Here is a 16209-nt window from a genome sequence, read left to right on the forward strand (position 1 = left end):
AAGCATATTTATATCTTTGATTTGGAAGATGTTGTTGCAGAAATTGAATTTCTTTCTCATTAAATAGTCATGCTAAACAATATTTTGCAGAATCCACGAGGAGTACCAGTTTTTCTGAACGTCAGCAGAGGGGCAACATGTAGCTAGATGAGCTGGCAGCTCAGAGCGTGTGTGTGTGTATGATAGGAAACCTTTGAGGTACTGGATGAATAGTTTGTCTTCCTGGAGCCAGTGTTGCAGGATGGGAGGGGAACAGGAAGTGAGTCACTAAAGGATCGGAGCTCACCAGGAAACAGGCTGCGTGCTGCTGGGGGGCCGATCTAAGAGCCCCTGGAGCCTAAAGATAGAAAGGAACATTATCAGGAAAAGTGACAGCAACACAGTTAGTGATAAATGATGGGATTTAGGATTTTGGGTCAAAGGCGTTTCTCGATTAATATTTCCAGAACAGGGGAAGAACATGTAAATAGTCAAAGGAAGGAAAGGTCAGTTCACTGCCCACGCGTCAAACCCCCCAATGCTCCTGATTTGCTAATCTCCACTCGTCTGCTTCTTTTAGTAACTTAAAATAACCATTTATGGTGGACAAATAAATGTTAAACAATACCATTCAAACTGGATCTTTTAAATGACATGGGAACAAAGTAAATCAGAAGGGTCTTTTTTTTACCCTCTTATGCTGAAAGACATGGAAACTTCTGCATATTTAGCCCCGTCTGCTGTCAACACCCTAGAGAAATAACAGAATTAGAAGTGTATAGACACATCAGCGTCCATGTGGCTTTGTGATGAGTTGTATGGATGGAGAAAAAAAGGCAATCTTTATTTGGATTTAAGTAGCAAAACGGCTCTTTAAATATTTAAACACAAAAAATAAATACACAGAACAGAGTTTTTAGTGGTCGATCATGTATCAACTTTATTTAAATACTTTAACAACCTCACCTACAGTGTACAGTTAGAAAAGGCCACTCCTTCAAAGAGAGGGTACTGGTCAATGTACATAGCAAGGAAGAAAGAAAACAAACAAACAACAAAGCTGTTAAAGGAAAGAACAAATCAACAGTAACTTCCACGCTCGTATATCTGTAACTCTTCCTCTTTACACAAAGGGAGACAAAGTGAATCTTTACACACAAAACCAAATAAAAAAATACATTTCCCCTCTCTTCATACGGTGACAGGGTGTCACACTGAGGGGAGCGGCAATCACAGACTCCGAACATATAAAATGATTCAGTTATAAATGTCAAGTGAGGAAGTAAATGTATCTAAGTATAAAAAAATAAATTAAAATGATCAACATTTATACATAAGACGGTTAATCCTGGCACCTTGTGGAAGTCAGAAAACACTTCTAAAGGCTCCTCTAGTGACCCCCCCCAATTCATACACTGCACCTGACGTCACTGTGTTTATGGTGAAAGGAAACTGTAAAAGGGGAGACATTTTTAACACTCATCCAGACTGTGAATCCATCCCTCCTGAACATTTCCCCCATGAAGTGTGCACCTCTTCATCTGCAGCCTGACAGAGCCATGTCGTAACAGGCTGAGTTAAGGTCTGCTGTGTGTTTAGGCAGAGCCCGTACACAGATCAATGCAACATCCATGCATTCATAACATGTAGGTCCAAGTCCAGTTTCTGATTGTCACACTGTCAGCAGACACTAAAGCTAAACACTTACAAAGTGATGCTGCAAGGGTGCAAATCATTCTATTCCAATAAGCACTCAGAAATCTGCAGCTGTGTCCTGTGTGCTTCTCTCCATTCCAAACAAATACAACCAAAAGCTAAAGGCTAGAAGGTGAATCACAGAGGCTGACAAATGATGGGTTGAACCTTTGGAAACCCCTTTTGGGCACCATCATGCTGCTCTACTGATGCAATGGCTATGATGATGATGAGGATGATGATGATGATCTTATCCGTCTCTTCTACCTTAAAGCTACAGAATCTCTTCTCACCCTGGAGCAAAGGACTGATCAAAGTCAAACTCAGAGAAAGGAACGACAGTAGTGGTTATAGAGGCGCTCACTTCATGTACCCGCAGTTACCTATTTCAGGTCAAAGCTAAACACCTGAAAATGAACAGAATATGAGCGGCTAGAGGAGCTACAGACATTTAAAAACATGAATAACAGCCCTCAGAGGACACAGACTGACAGTGCAAAGAAGTAGAAAAATAAATACTAAAAAAAACTGAATATAGATTTAGGTATTTGCAAATGTTTCTGTGACATGGTGGGTCAGACGGAAACATGAAAGCAGGGAGAAGGGTGCAAAGGCAGGGAAATACAGGGTCACTGGTTTGTTATGGGGACAGGGATGGAGTCGCCTCAGTGCCATTCATTTAGTTACAAAAACACCACAAATGAGCAATTTGTTGAAACTAATTCAGAAGTATCCTTTTTTTCTTCTGTTGCCAAAAGCATTGTCAACATTGACTGTTCACAAACATGTCAACCAGTTTAAAGGTGAGGAGGAAGGAGGAAGGAAAACAGACGTGAAGCTAAAACCTTCATTAATATAAATGTGTGTTTGCTGCCTTAAATAACTGTTTTGATAAAGCATTGAGAAGAAGAGAATACATTTATTTATACATCAATACGTTTGTTTAAAATAGAGCTTTAGAGATTTAAATTTAAACCTTTTCCATAACGCAGGAGTCTTTTTATAGAATATGAATCTGCAACACTGTGGTTAAATGTGCACGTGTGTGTCTGAGAGTGTGAGTGTGCATGAAACACACCATGTGACATCAGTTTGTTCACAGTCTTACAGGCAGCTGCCTCAGTGCGCTTCTCTTTCTCTTTACAGTTCAGTGTTCAGAAATGTTAAAACAAGCCATCCGCCCTCATCATGATGGGGTTAGGGTTCAGCGGGGGGGGGGGGTCACTGGCAGAAGGGCGAGGCAGTGGGGTCGAAGCCCTTGAACACGTCCTTCAGCGAGGCCTTGTCCTGCTCCGCGGTGCTCTGCTCCACCTGCACCGGGCTGCTCCCCCCGAACGGGCTCCCTGTCCCGCCGGGTTTGGCCGCCTGCTTCACCGCGCCAAATAAAGTGGACACTGGGAGGTTGTGGACCCCCGCGGGCCCCTGATCCCCAGAAGCTCCTGGAGGCCCCTGCCCTGCTGCGGCTGCAGGACCCCCCTGTGCTGTGGAGTTGGGCGAGGGTGCGGGTTTGGGCCGGGGCCGGTTGTAGCTGTTGTATCGGTCGGTTCCTTGCTCGACACTTTTTTCCGGCTCTGGTTGGTCCAGAGCTGACTTCCGGACAAACAGGGGCTCCTTGGACTTGGGTTTAGCCGCGGGGGGGGTCGCTGGGTTTGGACTCCACGCTGGCTGAGTTAGGGGAGTTGTTGGAGCCGCTGCCGGCTCCGGGGCTACCTGGTTTGTTAGTCCTTGGGTCATACAGACTGATGTTGCTCAGCACGCTGGCTCCCCCTGCTGGCCCGGCCCCCACACCGCGGCCTGCCCCACCTGAGGAGAACATCCTGGGGTCATAGGGGGCGATGGGAGGGGTGGAGGAGCTGGATGGTGGTGCTGGAGAGGCAGAGGGTACAGGGGGGGGCAGGGGCTCAGAGGGTTGCTTCAGAGCCGACTTCTGAGGCTGAAGGCGGGGGTCCGAGGGGCCTTTTCGGGACATACGGGGGTCGACTGGCTTTTCTACGGGTGGGGGAGGCATGGATGGAGGTGGCCCCAGGAGCGACATAGGGGGAATAGGGGGGGGTAGGAGAGGAGGGGAAGGAGTTTGGGATGGGCTGGAGTTGACAGTCTTCAGGATACGAGACAACAGCTCAAAGTCTGGGAGGGTGGAGGAGGAGGAGGGGGCAGGGGGGTCCAGGGAGGAGGGAGGGGGGTGCGGGTGAAGGGGAGGAGGATGTGAGTGAGAGAGCGACGGTTGGAGCGGTGGCTGAGAGCGGGTCGGACGTGGTTCTATGGAGGAGACGGGAGGGATACCGGGGGGGAGTGGGAGGAGGTCCTGCTTTGGGGCCGGGAGGGGAAGGAGGTCCTCCGGAGACCAGGTGATGGTCTTGATGAAGGCTGGCATGTGGAGCACAATGTCCTTCTTGATGTGGCTGAACTGCTGCAGCTGTGAGCGGGGGTCTCTGAGAGCCATGCCCATGAGGGGGTCCAGAGGGATGGGGACCGGCTTGTCTCGTAGGACCCGCTCTGTCTCCTCCTCCTCTGCCGCTGCCGGGGTTGTGAGGGGCGGGGGCTTGTAGACCAGAGGAAGCTCCGGTTTGGTTGCAGGGGGCACGTGGGGGGGTCCTGTTGACACAGTAGCAGCTAGACGGGCTAACCTGGGGTCTGCTGGGGGTCCAGAGGAGGCTATAGTGGGCATGGGGAGGGTGGAGTCAGCCGAGTCTGCACCACGGGCCAGGCGAGGGTCCCGAGCCATGCGGGGGTCTGCGGGCCGGGGAGGAGGGTTGGCAGGAGAGGCCTTCAGGAGGCGAGGGTCGCTCCGGGGGCCGTCAGATTTAGGGGGGGCCTGGGTCTGCTGACGGAGTGTCTTCAAGATGGACGTCACACTGCTCCCTCCGTCCTCATCCTCACTAGAGTACCAGTTCCCAGAGTCACCTGAGAGACAAGACACAGATGTGTTTACTTCTGGAACAGTCTGTTAGGAAACACTGAAACTACAGCGGACACAATCAGCGCTCTGACCCTGACAGCCATTATGTCTTAGTTCATTTAGGTTCAAATGCAGTAAATACTTCTTAAAAGAGAAATCAATTATTTTAAATCAGTGACAAGGGCAAAAAGACTAAAGAGAAGATTTGTTATTTAGTAGAAAATATTTAAAAAAAATCTAATATAGAAACAGCTTGAATGCAGCATTCTTTTCTTTATGCAATGCGGAGCTATTGTCAATCCTATATGTTGGATTGGTAACTTAAATGTTATGAAGGCTGCACTTCACTGCGTTATCAATGATGTATAGGATAAATTAACTCCAGTATACTTAACTGAACCGTTAAAGGCACTATCTACCTTCCTTCACTATCATTTTGAGTGTAAATAATTGCCACACTGAACAATGTCAAGTGACGATTTTGACTGAAAGCATTACCTCCCCACCCACAACATTTTCTGTAGATATCCTCCAAATATCATTATCGTAAATTGTTTGTGTGACGTTAATCGTGTAGGGAATATTTGATATCATGACAGCCCTCAGTGAAACATTTATTTAGCTGCTGATCAATGGCAGCCACATCTGCACATCATTCCTATGAAGCAGAACCATGGAATGATCTAAAGTCGACCATCACCGTTAACATGTAATATGAAAGTTGGTCAGTAACACATAATGTGTTCAACATCAATCTACAGTCCTTTCCTTTTTTTACGACTTTCCTGAATCTCCCTCTGAATATATAGTGCTGTAGGAGGATATATATACAAAAGTGGAAATGTAAAATAAGTGACAGAGAGATAATGCAAAGGAGCACTACATCTCACAGGAATCATTTATACACCAGCCGCTCCCCTACCTTCAGCCTCTCGACTCTTCTCTGCCCCCCCCTCGGCCATCCTGCGAGCTCTCTCCTCTTCCTCTTGCTGCTTCTGCTGGATCCTCATGAACAGCACGCGCTGCGCTGGAGGCAGGAAGTCAGGCACAGAGATCCCTCCCTGATTGGCTGATGCTCCATTAGCAAAGCCTTCCTGGCCACCGGACTGATGACCAACGTTCCCTGCTCCTCCTCTCTCGTCCATGCCAGAGAAACCCTGGTAGTTGTCACCTGAGAGGGAACAAGCGTCAGTGAACAGTTTTATGAGCCACCACCAGATAAAACCTGCTGCTTATTCTCTCAGCCTCTGATGATGTAGTTGAATGATTAGAGCTGACTCACCTTCTTGCACCACTCCCTCCATCATTGAGTCCTGCGGGTGGAAGAAGTTATTGAAGAAGTTTCCTCCTCCTGGAGGAGGCCCTTGGGGTAGGGCTCCTCCATGAGGAGGGCCGTCACCAGACGAAAATCCTCCCATCATGGGAGGGGGGCCCATGTTGGGGGGACCCTGGTTCATCCCGTGGTTGGGGCCCATGTTCTGCATGTCAGGGGGCATCATGCCTGGGGGAGGAGGAAAGCAGGGTGGAGGGGCCCCAGGGGGCCCTTGGGGTCCCGGTGCTGCAGTCTGACCCTGGTTGCTACTGGGAGTCTGGCCCCTGAGAGAGGAAGAGAACAGGAGTGAGGATTCACAGAGTGGATTTCAAAGATCTATAAAAGTTAAAAAGTAACCCAACAATAAATGACTACTTGTAGAATCTGCTCATGTAGAATAAGGCATTAATAAGTGTTTTATAATGACTAATAAAGAGCCAATATACTGCTAATATGCATGTTAATTAACAACTAGTTGCTGGTGAGTTTGTGTACCTTAATATAAAGTGTTACCAAGTATTCTTTTAATGAACTAAATCAGACAATCTTTTCAGCTTTGTGATAAAATCACCAGCTGCAGTTTCCCCTGATGAGAATCATAACATTATTCTTTTATTTCTAAAGTTTGGTTTTAGATTTCTTACCTTACAGCCAGTTTGTGAGCCAGCTGTCCTGTGGGCTGGACTTTGATCTCGAACAGGGAGGGGATCTTCTTCCCGGGGCCACCACCTCCTCCACCACATGGAGGTGGGGGGCCCATGTGGGGAGGAGGGCCACTGGGATTTGGGGGCCCACCTTGGAAGAGATTTACATCAGGGCCATGGACAGGGGGAGGAACACAGGGGTTGGATCCAGGACCAGGCCCAGGCCCTGGGGGGGGACCTTTGTTGGCATTGGGCCCCTGGTTAGGTGGAGGACCCCCGAAGTCACCTGACGGGGGCCCGCCAAAATCTCCGCCCCCTGTGTTGTTGTCTACAGGAAGGAGCCGGGGAGGGGTGGGGAGGAGGCCGACTCCAGGAGGGGGTTTGGGGAGGGGGTTGATGCCTTGCTTCTTCAGCTCCTCCACCTCCTTCTCATCCTCCGCTCCCGCCTCCGCATCCTCCGCCAGCATCTGAAAAACAAACATGTCCACACATAAGTTCATCGGAAATATTTACTCAAGGCAATAATTTGAACAAACGATTGGATGTTTATTTATTATTTATAAAATGTGTTGTTGGCATGCATGTTTTCTTTTTTGTTTTGTTGTTGCCCTGTGCGGCATGCTTTGACAGTGCTATGTTTTAAGTGGTCATGCCAATAAAGCTCCTTTGTATTGTTTAAGTTAAAGAGCTTCACTGCATTTTGGATTTTTATAGAACCTGGACATTCATTTAATACTAATAAAACATTCATAAGAGTTCACAGAAAGTAGGCGAGGCCCACCTTGTCGAGCAGGTCCTGGGTGTCTTCATTCAGGGCGTCATGGGAGAACATGCACTCGTCTCCGTTTACACAGTTCCCCGTGGTGTGGAACAGCTTACAGGGGAACTCGCGTAGCATGGGAGTCAAGGAAGAACACTCACAAAAAGAATTGACAGAAAACTCAAATTGACCCTTTTTACATGAGGTCATGATTTGAATTTGAGATTAAAGCAAACCTATATTTTAAATTAAGAGGAATCTAAATGATGTAACTTCATACTGGTAAAAACGTCAGCTTTGCTGTTGAAGGATCTCTATTTAAGGACACAACTTTAATTTGACTCTAAAAACAGTTACTCATCAATATATGCCCCTGAAAAAGAGTCTCTCTGCTGGGTTCACTAGTGAAGGATATCATGCATGTAAGGACAGTGGTCAGCCCGGGCACAGAACCCAGTGATGTAGAACTTGCACAGCTCCTTCTTCTTGGGCAGCTCAATGTCGTGGCTGAAGTTGCAGTGGTCCCCCTGTTGATTGAAAAACATCATGATGTAATTATTAAATGTAGGATGGTGTGTACAGGGAGATTTTTCATCAGCCAAAACACATTCATATATCTATAGATCACTGGTGCCAGATATACAAATCTAAATTGAGCATAATTTAACAGCAACCATATATGTGTAGCTGTTTTAATATGATAATTGCCAGAGTTGTGCTTCCATATATGCTGCGTGCGTAATATGTAGTATTAACAATAAAGAACCTTGAATGTTGGTATGGTGTGTTGTTATTTGGACAGTAAACACTGCCTGGGGAACAGAAATGGAAGCTGGGCCCAGATATCGACTGGCTGAACCAAATCATCGTCTTCACAGTAACAGATGATGTGTTCCTCGACTGACCAAACTGTGATACAGGTAAATGTGTGCAACCTTACCCAGGTACAGCGCCCCTCGATGTAGTACTTGCAGATGGCCTTTCCTTTCTTATCCTGGTGCTTCTCATTGGGATTCCTCCTCATTGGTCCTGGTCCATCACCTCCTCCACCGCCGTCCTAAACCACAAACGAAGGAGGGTGTCATTAAGAGAAGATTTGTGTACATTTTATTGCTCACGTTTAATGAATAATTCTTACCCCGTTGTCCATGTCCCCGTTGTTGTTGTTGTTGTTGTCGTCATCGTTGCCCATGTCGCCTCTTCCTCTCCCCCGGTTTCGACCTCTTCCTCCTCTGAGCATACCGCGCCCTCCTTTACCTCTCCCTCTCCCGCGGAGACCTTTACCCCCTTGGGAAGACATTTAACACAGAGTGGGAGATTGAATTTGGGCGACTTAGTTCATCAACCGCGTCAGAAAGTGACTTTGAGTCTTTGAGTTGAGAACATGAAGAAGCCCCTCGGGTCCAGACTCACCTCGGCCTCTGTCTTTGGACTTTTTGTACTGATTTGAGTACTCATCGTAGTCCTCCTCACCCATGTTGTCATAGTCATCATCTCCATACTGTGCGAACAGATTTCACACATTATTGAATACGGAAGCTGCCAAGGAAATTCAAATCGGTGCATCTCTAGTCCCAGTTGGTTGTAGAACATTCATCCCATTTTCTTTAGCTGAGGTTATATTAAAAGCAGTACACAGTAAATGCAATCAACCATGATAATACAAATTCAGAAATGGTGATGCAAGGACTTTGAATATGTGTTCATTGATTATTCTTCTTTCAGATTATTATTCTAACAAGTTTGATTTCTCAATGATAGACAGAAAAAGGTTATTATCAACCACTGAAGATGTTGCATGCAGGTCCAACACAGAAAAAAGTACCCTCAAGTAAAGATTAAGAATAATAATTACATCTTCAATATTTTTTTGTTTACTGTGAATGTGAGTATATTTCAAAATATGCAAAATACACAAAATTAGCCGAGAGAATAGCAACTCTTTCCCTGGAGTTTGCCGAATCAAGAAGACTTTGCTTCTTCATTCTAAACCTCACCTCCATCTCTTCTCCATAGCCGTCTCCATCGTCATTTTCTCCTCCCATCTTTTCTCCTCCCATCTTTCCTCCTCCTCCTCCGCCGCCTCCTCCGCCGCCTCCTCCTCCGCCTCCTCCTCCTCCGCCTCCTCCGCCTCCTCCACCGATACTTCCCCCTCGACCTCCTCTTCCTCTGCTCCCTCCTCTTCCTCTCCTCCCTCCCCTCATCAGTCCGCGGCCTCTCTGGGTTTTCATGCGACCTCTTCCCCCTGCAGAGACAGAGACATCACATGAGTGAGGAAAAGAGCCGAGTCAGTGCCTTAATAAGGAACTTTTGGAAAATATGTTCATTTGTATGTCTGTAAACTTATGAAGAATCTGCTACAAAGCTTTTTTCACGCAGCCACAGATTATTTTAAAAGTCTGTGCTCCTAAAGGCCAGTGAAATGTATATGGAACATACTTAACAGCACCTGGCCTTATATGCAATCTGCCTCTTAGCATTTCCTAGTTGTTGCACGTACTGCGCTGTGTTTAGTCTCACAGACAACTGGATTACATCTCAGCTGGGTGAAGATTTATTGTGCAGCAGAATATGTAACACACACCAAGTTTAATTCTTTAATCAAAGCTTTAACCCACCTCGTCCCCCACGTGGGCCTCCACCCTCCTTCGCCTTGCGGTACTGGTTCAGCTCCTTGTTGAAGTCGTCGTAGTCTTCATCAGCAATTTCCTCCTCTTCCTCTCCCTCAAAGTTCTCCTCTTCAAAGTCTTCGTAGCCTCCATAGCTCTGCTTGTCCATCTTCATGTAGCTGCCTTTCTTTGAGCCGCTGTAGCCCCCATGAGTCTAGAGCGGGGTAAACATATCAGGTTATTTCACTTTACACAAAACATTATGAACAGAGACTTAGGGGAATAAAGACTTACAGGAGGGGGGGGGTACTGTGGACTGTACTCTCTGTACTTCCTCTTCTCACTGGGACTGTAGTCAGAGTCGTCGCTGAGCTCTGAGTGGTCGTCATCAGATGACGCATGGCGCTGAGGGAGAGGAAGAAGACTTTTAGAGAGACTCACATCAGGACCAAAACCCCTCACCAGCTGAACACTTTCTTCCCCTCTGCAACCGGCCTCATCAACAAAGACCCCCCCACTGACACTTTCTCTCAGCCACTCCATAGACTTTATGCATTACATTAATGCACACTAAGCAAACAGTATCTTGTTTTGATTTATTAACAACATTTCCAGTTCTGCACAACCCTACGAATATCTTGCATATTTGTACACAAGATACCTCTCTTAGTATCTGAACAGCTTTTTTACTTTCCATTGTCCACTTCCCGAGTACTATGTCATAGAAAACTATACGTCGCAATCATTTTCTATATCTTAACATATAACAGTTTTTTATAGTTTCTTACAATAGTTTTTATTTGTTGGGTTTTACTTAGTTTTGATCTTCTTTAACTGTGTTTATTTATGCACCATGTACACCAAGGTAAATGCCTGGTATGTGAACCTACCTGGCCATAAACCTGACTCTGGATATTTTTTAAGATTAAGACTGAGGGTGAAATACAACAGGGTGGGTCTGTTCTCATCAGTCTTACTTTGTGTTTGGATTTGCGTTTCTTCTTGGCCCTCCTCTTCTCCCTCTCTCGCTCTCTCTCTTTCTTCCTCTTCCTCTTGCGGCGGTGGGACCTCTCCTCGTCTGAGTTGCTGCTGGCGTGGCCCTCCTTACTCCTCCGAGGCCTGTCCGCGGCCCCTTCCCCTACCGCTTCACCTCCACCTGCTTCTTCTACGCCATCTCCACCTCCTTCTACTGCGACTGCAGACACACCTCCACCAACCTCCTTCTCCTCCACCTCTCCCCCATCATCTTCCAGCTCGCCCTCCTCCAGCTCCCCATCCTCTGGCCTGTATATGTGAACAAAAAACAAATGGGGAGGTTAATAATGTTATGCTTTTATGGGATGTAGCCGAGCCGGCCCCTTCAGAAAGTGTTGGTATAAACATTTGAAAATGATCACTTTATTGTCAAACGACAATTAATTAAAACTAAAAATGTATATGTAATAATTTGTTTTGAATGGTCGCAGATGAAAACGAGTACAGAGGCATCGGACGTTGACTTCTAATCTATAGTTCAACTCCTCTTTATTTACCTGGCGCTCCTCTTGAAAGGCATTATTTCCATTTGTGTGAGTCAGGGTGTGCGAAACTTATTTTCAAAAGAATCAAGAAGGATCAAAAATGTTTTTTAACATTCACAACCTGAATTAGACCCTGGTGCATCATTTAGGCTCAAACTCAACAGTCGGGGTGACACAGTTCATTAGAAAAAATTACTTTTAACTGTTTTGGAAAGGGCCTTCTCTAAATTATTTGAATGTTTTCCTTATAGCACATTTTGCTTTTAAGTGTGAAGATCTGTTAGACTAAACAGCAGCACATTGGGACACTGTGAACTACGATTGGTGATTTATTTCTGGAGGGCATAAAATGCAAGATTTTTTTTTTTAGCGCATGTGACTACCAGGTGTATTGACACAGCGCTTCTATTACTCACAGATGTTTGCCTGTTTAAACGACTGATACAATTGCTTGCACAGAAGCCACAAACCATATGAAACCACTTCATACAATCAATGCTTCATAAAGTATATATGTAACTAATAAAAAAAGAGCTTAAGGAACAATTACAGAAATCCTTTGCGGTGTGGTTATCATGTAAACCTTCAGTTTGGCCTACACTCCTGCTTGTCAACGCCATCAGCTCAACAAGCTGCCACATGATAATAATACAATAACTTAAAATACAAATATGCATGCATGCCACTGATTCACATTCATCTAATGTAGAAAAAAAACCACAGCAAATGTGTTAAAGAGAAAAACAGCTTGCGGGCAGTCTAAACCAGATTCCTAATAGAATTCAAACCATATAGTATAAAAAAAACCTTGGATATTAATTGAATTGCTACGCAAGCCATCACATCAGGTCATTTGTATTAAATAGTGTGAGCAGGCCTTCTGACAGAGGCTTTTGAAGCACACTCATGCAAAAGGTCAGACCCCAGAAATGTCTGAGGCTGAAGGGGTCCCAATTTCACTGCAGTATTTACGGGACGGGACATACAAGAAATGACACATGCGATGTTACTGTGGTCAACTGCCAGACTCAGACCATGAGACCCTAATTGACCCTGATCACATGCAGGCCTTTTGCAGTGACTGGTGGCTATGGGCTAGTTGAAGAAAGGGGGGGGGGACATGCTAAAGAGACAACAGTGTATTAATACAGAAAGGCAACATGCTTAATTTAAGCTACACAATGGGAAAGTATTCAATTTAGACTAACGCTTTGCACTGCTTTTAATCCAACATCAAATAGAAGTGATGGTTTGACATACAAATCTTCAGCATTATGGTTCCAGGACTTTTTCTTCCGTACCAAGAGGCTACCCTTTTCTAAGAAAATATGCCATACACTTGATCACAACCAACCATTAACTGTAAAGGTTATTGACATGGTTATATGGGTTACCGTTTTGTCTGCTGTGTTTAATCCCTCGGATGTTATATGATTAATGACACAAGCTAGGGGTACATTATACTAACAAAGAGACAAATTGTTTGACACTCCCTATTGAGCAATTATGATCGGGCTGTCCCACACATACTAACACCCAAGGTACGCTGATAACTGCTGTGTGCATAAGGCTGGGAGAGAGGCCTGAGTGATTCCAACAAGTGTTGTTAGTATGCAATATTTGAATACTCAAAGACTGGTTCTGTCCTATAAGGAGCATAGTGGATGAGACAAGCGGGCTGTGGGTTTAGCTTTGAGTCAAATGTCAGCTAGTGTGTACGATGCTCCGCACCACATCCTCAGCGTGCCAGCTTCCTCTGAGGGAGGAGATATCAATAATCAGACTTAATATCTGTGATTCATTTCCTTCACAAACAAATTGTTCATCTGCCAGAGCAATACGGCCATGCCCATACAGCCATACACAAACTTGTATCCAACTACCAATGAATGCTATTAAGTCCTAGGAACTACCCAACACGTATTTGAAGTGAGCAACATTCTGTCAGAAAATACAGACTTTGTAAAAATCAATAGTTTAACATGTTTTCGTTAGCCCTATCAGAGGTCCGCTTGTAAAAGTATTTTGAGACTAATCCAGAGAGAATTAAACGTGCTGCTCCACAAGGCACATTTACCAAATTCTATGATAGACTTAAAACATTATCTTCTTTCAGATTTAAGGTAGTTGGGGTTGTAAACAGCAACGGAATCCAGATTGTTTAGTTAAACTGTTATTATTAGCACACAGCAAAAATTGGATTTGCTCCATGAACATAATAATGTGATCAGCTCTATGTTATATCTATGTCTAATATAATCTAGGACATTTTTGGGCACATTGGAGGTCAATACAAAAGTTTAGTCTCAGATTGTGTATTTGATCATCGCAGCAGCTGGTTAACTTTTGATCTTCCCACCTTAAACACCACAAACCCATGAGTATCATCTCAAGAGCCAAGTAACTCCTCTACCTCACTACTGACATGCTATGAAGCCGGCTCATTAACCACAACCTGTTGGAGTCTGACACAGACCTGTCACAATGGACACCGGATTATGCTGTATTACTGAAGCAGGTTTTATGAACAGGGAGGGGCTAGGATTATCTACAGGCAGAAACTGGTGGCCTCTCTGGCCTGATGTGATACTATACACACATTACCTGCTGCCAACAACGACCAGAAAAACGTACAATGCAAACAAGGTCAATCCACATTTCTCTGTGCTCAGCCACGAAACTAGCACGTCCAGCCAGTAGACTTTAAGAGTTAATATCTACCAACAAAACATGTTTAACAGAGCAGAAAGAAACACGTGGCTTTAACTGATGTTAACTTTAAACCTAAACAAGTATATGACAACTAAGTACATTTAATTCCAGATCTGTTATCCACATAGTCTATACCAAACTAAATTCCATGTATATCCATTAACACTAGATCAAACAAATGGTAACATTTCTGAACCTTCACTACCAGAAGACAACTGTTAGAAGTTCTGAAAATGTCGAGAACAGGATTAATACCATCTATTAAGGATGATTCAATCAAAAATGCTTAACCATGCATTATGGTACATTATTAGCTCTGTGTATGAGATTGTAATTTATCTCTATAAGCAAAGGGCCATGATTAAAATGGGGAATACTTACTGTGAACGGGTTCCTTCACATTTTGCGCACAAAACCATTGAAAAACTTTTCCCTAACCTTTTAGGGACACTATTGGGGTCTGTGGGACTGGTAAATGGGGCCAACTGATTACCATACTGTACTTTTGCCAACTGGGGAGGTGGAAAAAGGGAACTTTGTGTTTGACTTTAAACACTTCTGGGATGCTTTGCATACGTTTTACACACTTTTGGGGACTTTTGTGGATTTTTGGGACGAGTCAGTGTGGGCACGACTGTGAATAAAACTGATGTTAAACAAATATCAATGACAGCACATACGCGTTTCAAAGGCTACACAAATTACTTTGACATTTGAAGATAAGTAACAATTAATACGTGGGGAAAGACACACTCGTCTAAGGGGAACTGAGGGCTAAAATAAGCTTCTTATGTTACAAGTGTTAAAAGACGACGACTCGATATGGCTATTTTTAAGTGCGCAACGTTAGGGCTAATTACGGGACATGCTTCGTAATATTGTAACGTTTAAGTTACGCGAAATGAACGAATTAGTTAACGTTATGTTTCATTCGAAGATGTAGATATTTGAAAACGTCAATGTGTAAGAACCACGAATAACAAAACATTAGCCATTAGCTTAGCATTTCGTTCCAACGGTAGTTGGTCACATTAGCCAAAAAGCTAATGTTGCTAAGTTAGCCACAAAATAGGCCCAACGTTGGCGGAAGACAATCGCATGGATTGTTTGGCATCTGCAGCAATAGTTATCACCACACACAGTTTTACAATTTAATTAAAAGCTAAATAAGCTGTCTGTTCTTAAAATGGGGCTAGTAACTAAGCGATGTTTTATAACCGTTGAATTGGCTAGAATGACGGTGAACGTTGGGTTAATCAGCTGTTTCGACCTCCTTTTTTTATCTTCTGACCAGTTGGTCGAGTCGAATGATCGTTGATTGTGAAAACGTAATAAAATAGAGGGAACAATAACGTAATCCCAGGTGCTATTTGGCCTCCCAGTTGGCGGTGTCGTGTCAACATGGCGTTCTTTACCTCTGTACTCGTTTTCCAGAAAAGGCGAGTTTAATCCCTTTGACAGAAAAAGAAAAAGAAACCCCGGGCTTTTTGTGTAAAAGCACAGGACAAATAAATAAATTCATTTAAATATGATTGTAGAATTACTCGACCTTTCGTCAGTCAGGAGACTGTTGTGTTCGTGGTTGGTAGTTGGGGAGTTTGGATGGACAGTCATGCTTTCCACAGCCATTTCCTCTAGCTACATTGAGGTGCAAAAAATTACAACTCGACACTGGAATCTACTAGCTTATGCGTCACTTCACTATGATCTGCTTGATTTGGTTTTAGGAAGAGTTTTAGTTCATAGTAGACAATGCTCCACTACAGTTGTAAGAGAAATATGATGAAATTGAGTCCTGACGTTCTCCGTCCTACAGTTGCGATGTGAAATGACGACTGATGAACTTAAAATGGCCGACAGTCTTCTCCTAAGAGAAGAGAGGCGGGTTTCTCCGAGGATGACGTAACGACGAAGGACGTTCTTGTTCGCGTCTCACGGAAATTACCGAGTAAAGATACTCACAGGGTAAAATGAGCCCCCGGGTTTGACTCGAAAGTGCAGCTGTAGCGCAAGTAGTGGTTAGGCGTATGATATTTAAAGAATCACAGTTTACTAAGACATTTAAGTGTAAATTGTCTT

The 16209-nt window shown here is 44.5% G+C and overlaps 1 protein-coding gene across 1 annotated transcript; it reads right to left on the reverse strand.

Moving 5' to 3' along the window:
- Positions 1-892: 892 nt before the first annotated feature.
- On the reverse strand, positions 893-15986 carry zc3h4 (zinc finger CCCH-type containing 4). The gene is given in 15 exon segments (XM_034231867.1): positions 893-3342; positions 3344-4578; positions 5496-5744; positions 5856-6169; positions 6530-6996; positions 7311-7420; positions 7705-7816; positions 8230-8346; positions 8428-8576; positions 8703-8790; positions 9287-9534; positions 9908-10112; positions 10193-10303; positions 10876-11182; positions 15680-15986. Coding segments are annotated over 15 exon segments (4239 nt in total). The 5' UTR covers positions 15760-15986; the 3' UTR covers positions 893-2895.
- Between the last annotated feature and the right edge of the window lie 223 nt (positions 15987-16209).

Source organism: Gymnodraco acuticeps, unplaced genomic scaffold, assembly GCF_902827175.1.
Source record: "Gymnodraco acuticeps unplaced genomic scaffold, fGymAcu1.1, whole genome shotgun sequence".
NCBI classification, from domain to species: domain Eukaryota; kingdom Metazoa; phylum Chordata; class Actinopteri; order Perciformes; family Bathydraconidae; genus Gymnodraco; species Gymnodraco acuticeps.